General features: G+C 50.3%; 2 protein-coding genes and 1 non-coding gene across 3 annotated transcripts; 2 read left to right on the top strand and 1 right to left on the bottom strand.

Moving 5' to 3' along the window:
- Positions 1-1,509: 1,509 nt before the first annotated feature.
- LOC123123184 (protein LIFEGUARD 2) lies at positions 1,510-2,671 on the top strand. The gene is made up of 2 exons (XM_044543650.1): positions 1,510-1,981; positions 2,062-2,671. Exons 1-2 carry the CDS (start codon positions 1,720-1,722, stop codon positions 2,535-2,537), a joined length of 738 nt encoding a protein of 245 aa, XP_044399585.1. The 5' UTR covers positions 1,510-1,719; the 3' UTR covers positions 2,538-2,671.
- Positions 2,672-2,795: 124 nt separating this feature from the next.
- Positions 2,796-5,952, bottom strand: LOC123123183 (PITH domain-containing protein At3g04780). The gene is made up of 7 exons (XM_044543649.1): positions 5,527-5,952; positions 5,195-5,318; positions 3,989-4,037; positions 3,826-3,886; positions 3,666-3,712; positions 3,504-3,581; positions 2,796-3,056 (listed from the first exon to the last, which is right to left on the bottom strand). Exons 1-7 carry the CDS (start codon positions 5,935-5,937, stop codon positions 3,008-3,010), a joined length of 819 nt encoding a protein of 272 aa, XP_044399584.1. The 5' UTR covers positions 5,938-5,952; the 3' UTR covers positions 2,796-3,007.
- Positions 5,953-6,110: 158 nt separating this feature from the next.
- LOC123126793 (U2 spliceosomal RNA) lies at positions 6,111-6,307 on the top strand. Its single transcript, XR_006462013.1, has one exon. It is a non-coding gene; the product is annotated as a U2 spliceosomal RNA (small nuclear RNA).
- Positions 6,308-6,722: the final 415 nt, after the last annotated feature.

Genomic DNA, 6,722 nt, shown 5'->3' with positions numbered 1-6,722 from the left:
TGTTGCATGTTGGCATGAATGCAAAATCCTGGGTGTTTTGATCTTGTGATATGATATCCTCTACTCGAGTGTCGTAGAGAAAGGGAAAGGAGAATCACACATCTCCATTCCCCCCCTATTGTGATGTGATGTGCGTCCTCGATGTCTCTTTTTTTAGGACCAAGGCAGGAGCTCGGCTGATGTCATTAAGTGAGGAAAAATTACAAAGTTGGCCGGTTTGTAAGAAAGACTAGGCCGAAAACCATTAAACAACTTCAAAAGAACTGTAGAAGCCACCCCAAACACTGCCTAATGTGACCTCTTCCACCATCAAGAAGGTAACGGTGCCCGTCATCGACCCGTCGATCAAAAGGCTTTTGCCCAGACCTGCGCACGATCGCACCAACGAAACCCGGGATAGGTCTGGCCAAGCCAACAACCTCCAAACAACACTTGCCTTCCGACCGACCACTGAATCAATGCCCTCTAAGGCCTTGTTTGGCGGAGGAGGTTTGGAGAAGAATATCCCTGCAGGTCTCAAAATCCCCACAAATCCTTGTCAGCCCATTTGACACGCAGGGATTGGGCAGGCCAACCCTCTCTGATCCCCACGAATCCCTCCCAATCCATGTGGTACAGAAAACCCCCCGAAGCCACTCAGGAAACAGAGAAGAGTTGAACGCTTGCTATGCTGCTGCTGTCGTAGGAAGTTTAACCAAATAAAGGGATTTCTAAAGGAGGAGGGATTCGTGGGGAATTGAGAGGATTAGGTGGAGGAGAGGGATTCACCCAATCCACTCAAATCCCCCTCTCCACAAACCTCCCCAATCCCCTTGTATCAAATGAGGCCTAAGGAACATCACTGGCAACGACCCCCGTCGAAGGACAAGGCTTTCGCCCACTTATGCCTCGCCAACTCTGACCTAGAGTAGGAGCCAATCCACAACGAACCATGTGAGACCAAGCCATGTCTCCGCTTGAATTTCATAGTGCGAACCAGGAGAAAAAGGAAGGACACCACACGGCCACCTCATCACCATGGTGTACTACTTGTGTTGATGCTGGCACCACCACAACCACCGCAACGGGGCTCCGGAAGCCAGAACACCGTGCCACTTGCTTCTACTCTGCCGCCTGCAGGCCCAGAGCGGCCAGCGACAATGCCAGACAACCGATCCAGGCGATCCAAGGCTGGTTGGTGTGTCGACAAAGAGAGTTCATTTAGAGTTGTTATGCTCTTTAGAGGTGACTGGCGTTGTTGGTCGGGACGCGATTTTGTTGGTCGGTTTAGGACAAAGCACTTAAGGGGTGTATTGTGTGCATTCGAGTTGGAGCAAGCTTGCTACTCGGCCGGCATGTGGCGAGAGCTTGCTGGAATTCTTGGATTTTGTGCCTTTTATAAAGCTATGGCACGCAGTTTGCATGCTCTCGAAAAAAGAACCCAAATTGTCATAAAAAAGAGTATAGTCCCCGTCAGTCCTAGCTGTGTATTCCGTTATTATCAACAACGTGGTGGAATTATTTGGACGGTGAAGAAAGAGGCACGGGGAAGCAGATTTCGAAGCGACCGCGCCCAGAATAGATGTCTCCAGCCATGACCTCTAAATGACTTGACGTCCATGGCTGGCGGAAGCTATTGAGACGCCATTGCTTGGCCGGGACACGACCGTCGACCAGCCCCTCCGTGCGTCCGTCGTCCTCTACCTGCTGGCAAGGAAAGGCAGGCCCCGATCCAAGGCCATGGGGAAGCACGACCACCACCACCACCACCACGACGTGGAGGCGTGCTACCCGTCGGGGCCCGACGGGTACATGATCGAGAGCCCGGAGCTGCGCTGGGCCTTCATCCGCAAGGTGTACGTCATCGTCTCCATCCAGATGCTCGTCACCGTGGCCGTCGCCGCCGCCATGAACCTCACCGACTGCGTCCGCAACTTCTTCCTCTCCCGCACCCCCGCCGCCCTCGTCGCCTTCATCCTCATCCTCATCTCCCCCCTCCTCGGTCGGTATCTCTGCTTCGCTTTCTCATTCATGGGTACATTCTCCATGCGTTGCTGATGGACGCCGTTGGTGTGAGCGCAGTGATGCTGCCCATGGTCTACTTCCGGCAGAAGCACCCGGTGAACCTGGTGTTCCTGGGCATCTTCACCGTGTGCGTCAGCCTGTCGGTGGGGCTGGGGTGCCTCACCAAGCGCGGGCCCATCATCTTCGAGGCGGCGGGCATGACGCTCGTCGTCGTGGTCTCGCTCACCGCCTACACCTTCTGGGCGGGCAGGCGCGGCCACGACTTCGAGTTCCTGGGGCCCTTTCTCTTCGCCGCATGCGTCATCCTCATGCTCTACGCCATCGTCATCATCCTCTTCCCCATGGGCAAGACGGCCGTGCTCGTCTACGGCTGCATAGCCGCGCTCATCTTCTCCGCCTTCATCATCTACGACACCGACAACCTCATCAAGCGCTACACCTACGACGAGTACGTCGCCGCCTCCATCACCCTCTACCTCGACATCATCAACCTCTTCAGGGCCATCCTCATGGCCCTCGATGCCGCCGACTGATCTTGATCGGAGCAAACCAGCCAAACCTAACATGATGATTCATTCGTCTCTGCCTGCCTGGCACATGTATGTATGCTAAACTAGATACCGCATGTAGATTACCATGGATGGAAAGTTATTACGTGCTCTCAACATGAGTCACTGTGATTGGACATCAACAGAAATGTAGTATTGCCAATCCAATCAACATTTTTTGTCGCGACGAACATATGGAATGATCATCAACAAGCCAAGGCAAGCATCATCAACACCAAACTCTCAAGGGAAAAGGGATATGGATATGAATTTTCTCAGCAAGGACCATCGTTTCGTTTGTCAAACAAGCCCACACGCAGAAATTGCAGCCTACAGGAGGCTAACTGGGCTCTTAAATACCTCATGTGTAAAATAGGGGCACAAAGTTGCCAGCATCAACCACAACAGTTAAATGTTTACACCCACTGAAACACCACTATCTTAGATGGGTCTGCTTAATGTTCTTCTATCTTCTTCAGGTCCTTCATATTTGTTGTGTCCACACTGGCAAAAGAACAAAAAAAATCAAGTGTTCAGGAGATGAATCACAAGTAATGACTGATTTTCATCAAATGTGTATATGGGGGGTAAAAATCAGTCTGCAATATCTATGAAGTGATTTTTTTATCTACCATAAGGGAAATAAGAGCTTAAACTTCGCCATTGCCTCGGTACAGTAATGACTCTTGCAAATTCAGTTCTGATTTGCTAAAATAATGGCTTTCACCCTACAATTATCTTTTCTTTCCAAAATAAGCTGTTACTAAGAATATACAACACAAATACTTCTGGGTTATTGTGCAGCTTCAGGAACTAATGATGCTGATGCCTGATGGCACAACTAATCACAGATCTCCCACAATCTGAGCAGTCCAGCTAAAAGGACAATATAATATGTGCATCCAGACATCCAGTGCAAATTATGAAATACTAGGTGCTAACAGAACTTACGTGGTTCCATAAAGCGCGATCTTCTGAATTTTTGTGATGTCAGCTCCGCTTTGATTGTCTTCGATAAACATAGTCAGGCTGGGGTGGCAAAAAAGGGGTTATAAGAATCAGATAACAGTACAAAATGCCTGTTACCCACCTGCTAGAGAGAGATGCACATACCTGCGAACATTCTGGAACTTCACATACTTTAGCGTGACAGGCTTACTCTGCAGAAAAGAATAGCCAAGGCTCATCAGTTTGAGGTAATGCATAAGCTAAGACATGGGCATCAAGGAAAAGAATATAAAAAACAAACTTAGATTTTAGGATAACAACATACTTCCAGTAAATGGCTGGATGACAGGTCAACACTGTCACTTGGAGGGAAGTCATTGACGTTGCTGCCAATCAATACAGAAATTTATGTCAGGAATAAGGGAAAACCCAAAATGTTTTCAGAAGTCGGTATCAATGAGCTTCAGTGAAACTAAAAGGAAGTATACCTGAAACCCATATGCTCTCTGTTGGAGAAGAGTTTAACTGTCTTTGGGCCTGTGTTCAAAGAAGATTGCATTAACTATTTGAGAAAGCATCAACACACCCAAGAGAAACACTGAAGTGATTTAAGAAAGGGGCTACTACTTACAAACTAAATAACTCACTCAAAGGTAGAGAAAAAGAAGCATGAACACAAAAAAGTGGTAAGAGAAAAGCAGCATGCAGCCTAGCATTCCCATATCAAGCTATATATTGTTGTAAAGCGTTGAAAGAGAAGAACTCTTGAGCTTTTCAGCATTATACAAAGCTAAAATATGTTGAAAGAGAAGAAATATACTTTTCGATGGCAGGAGCATATGCTCCCATGTGCCAAAGTGTTCTGATAAGCAACCATCTTTTTGATGTACCATGGAACACTAGACGATAGGTCAGATAGTCACCACATAGGTCCCACCAACTAATATCTGACCATAAATTTACAGATATAATTGTACCCTCTACTAGCATTTGCAGACCTGATATCAGAAAAGAGTGCCCTAGCCCACTAGTGCATCAATAACTACAGATATTAGCTGTAAATTGTCAATTTTATTTATAAACGAAGAAGAAGAGGCAAATCAAAGCGTCCTAGGCCACTAGATCATGCCAGGTTTTTCCCCAAAACGGAAGGAGCCCCAGGCTCTGCATTGCTTTAATGCAAACACCATACATAACAATCTCTATAATGTCCATAGCACCATAAGTAACAATCTCTTCTATTTTAGCATTAAACACTAGACGACAGGTCAGACCAAAGTTCAAAAAAGCGCGCCTGGGTGCAAAGAGCCGGCCGGCCGGACGCAGCGCTTTGGTCTTGCGCGCTTGGAAAAGTGCAAGGCACCCCCTACGCTTAGCGCCTTTTTCATTTGGGTGCGCATACGGAGTGGCGAACTAGACGCAAGCAGGTCCCTAAACACATAATTAGCGCACAGCGCCTTTTTGAACTATGGGTCAGGCACACATAAGGTCCAAAGAACTTGGTTATCATACATTTACAAAAACATAACTTGTGTTCAACCATCTATTAGCATTCGCAACAGACTAAATCGAGCACCCTGGTTTGAACATAGACAAGTTCCTCCTCCCTGAGCTCATAAAAGAGGCTTATCTCTAAGTAATCAATGTTGCAGCAACCTAGCATTCATGCAGTGACGTGGAGTTACAAATCTCACCTTCTTCCTCGGGGCCTTTGAAGAGCGCGGAATGCAGCTTGATGACCTGCATGAAGGGGATGTAGATGAGCAGCTGCTCGTCCGAGTCGCTGGCGAGGTGCAGCCCCTCATCCTCCCTGTAACCCTGTTGAAGACCACCAATCATCAGCAACGCAATCGCATCTAAACTAAAATCCGCAGAAGGGTTAACACAGCACACACACACACACGGCCGTGACACGACGCTAATCTAGTACGAAACCCTAGGGGAGAAGTGCCCCCGGCGAAAATCGAACGAGATGCTGGATCGGTGACAGGGGATCGCGTGTGGCCGCGGGAGCGGCTTGCCGTACCTGCTTGAGGGCGTTGGCGATGCCGTGGGCGGGGTCCTGGTTGAGGCACTCGACGCCGGTCCAGTCGATGAAGTCGACCAGATCCACCTGCCCGCGCGGCACCGACGCGGACGGGACGGCCGCGGCCGCGGCGGCGGGCGCGGGGGCGGCTGCGGTCGGCGCGGGCGCGGTGGCCATGGACGGCTCCCGGAAGCTTCTGGAAGGTCGGAGCAGGGGCGGACGCGAGAGCGACGGCGGGCTTGCGCTCGAGCGACTTGGACCTCGACTCGTCTCGTCCCGTGCGATGACGACTTGCGTTGCGTACTTGCGTGCGAGCCGATGCCTTTTCTTTTCCTCTCCCACTTTCCCTCTCGGCCTGGGCCTGGGCTCCCCATCCGTCGTGCAGTCGGGCCCGTTCGCGTCGAAGCCCATCGGGCTGGCGGAAACGAAAGCCCACGCGGCTAGCACATATCGTCGGACCTGCTGCGCTGGTGCGTGAGAGGAGCGGAGGCTGGTGGTCTCGTTTAGTCCCACATCGCGCGGCGAGGGAGGGCGAGGGGGTCGGCGAGGCTATAAGAGGGAGGGGGTGGCGCGGCTTGCAACTCATACCTTTCTCGGCCTTTTGGCTAAGATCAAGTGTAGTATCTGTTCTTATCAGTTTAATATCTGATATGTGGGCCATGTGCCCACAACGATATTAAATTTATTTTTTGTGGGGGAGGGCCCACCACAGTGGCTTGCCACTGGGGTCCTCGCGTGTCGCTCGGGCGTTGCACCGCTGCCCGGGCCCGGCGCGCCCCAACCAAATCAAATCCAAAATTTGTTTGAACGAGCGGACGCTTCTTCTCTGGACCTGTCTAAAACCTGAATCTTGGGCTGTGCTCCTGCAGCTTTGTAATAGTCAGTGCTGAAGGAGTAAGTCCAATGGTTCAGACTATCCCTCCACCGCAGCACCTCGAGAAAGAACTGTTCCAAAAATTACTCGAGAACAGGTGGCGCATTCAAGCGGCTCATTAGTATTGCCTCTGCTGGTCGTAATTTTGTTCGTAGCAAACAGAAACAGCCAGATGCCATCGACTCCAGCCGTCGGGTTGAAACACAACGTCAGAGAAGGAGGAATCTATCACTGCCTACACTAGCTGCACCATCAGTTCAGCACGACCACAAGCAAGTCGAACCAGCACCTGCCATGCCAACCCGCTCGTTCGCAAGACTCT

This window comes from Triticum aestivum, chromosome 5D, assembly GCF_018294505.1.
Source record: "Triticum aestivum cultivar Chinese Spring chromosome 5D, IWGSC CS RefSeq v2.1, whole genome shotgun sequence".
NCBI lineage: Eukaryota > Viridiplantae > Streptophyta > Magnoliopsida > Poales > Poaceae > Triticum > Triticum aestivum.
Note: the sequence above shows the minus strand (reverse complement) of the source record. Positions and strands in the feature narration are given on the sequence as shown.

Bases quoted from the DNA above. Each gene is read 5' to 3' on its own strand.
- LOC123123184 (XM_044543650.1), top strand. From the start codon at position 1,720: ATGGGGAAGCACGACCACCACCACCACCACCACGACGTGGAGGCGTGC. The intron at 1,982-2,061 runs GTCGGTATCTCT...GTGTGAGCGCAG, and splicing joins CCTCATCTCCCCCCTCCTCG to TGATGCTGCCCATGGTCTAC.
- LOC123123183 (XM_044543649.1), bottom strand. From the start codon at position 5,937: ATGGGCTTCGACGCGAACGGGCCCGACTGCACGACGGATGGGGAGCCC. The intron at 5,319-5,526 runs GTACGGCAAGCC...GGTCTTCAACAG, and splicing joins TCGCCAACGCCCTCAAGCAG to GGTTACAGGGAGGATGAGGG. The intron at 4,038-5,194 runs GTGAGATTTGTA...CTTTGAACACAG, and splicing joins CAAAGGCCCCGAGGAAGAAG to GCCCAAAGACAGTTAAACTC.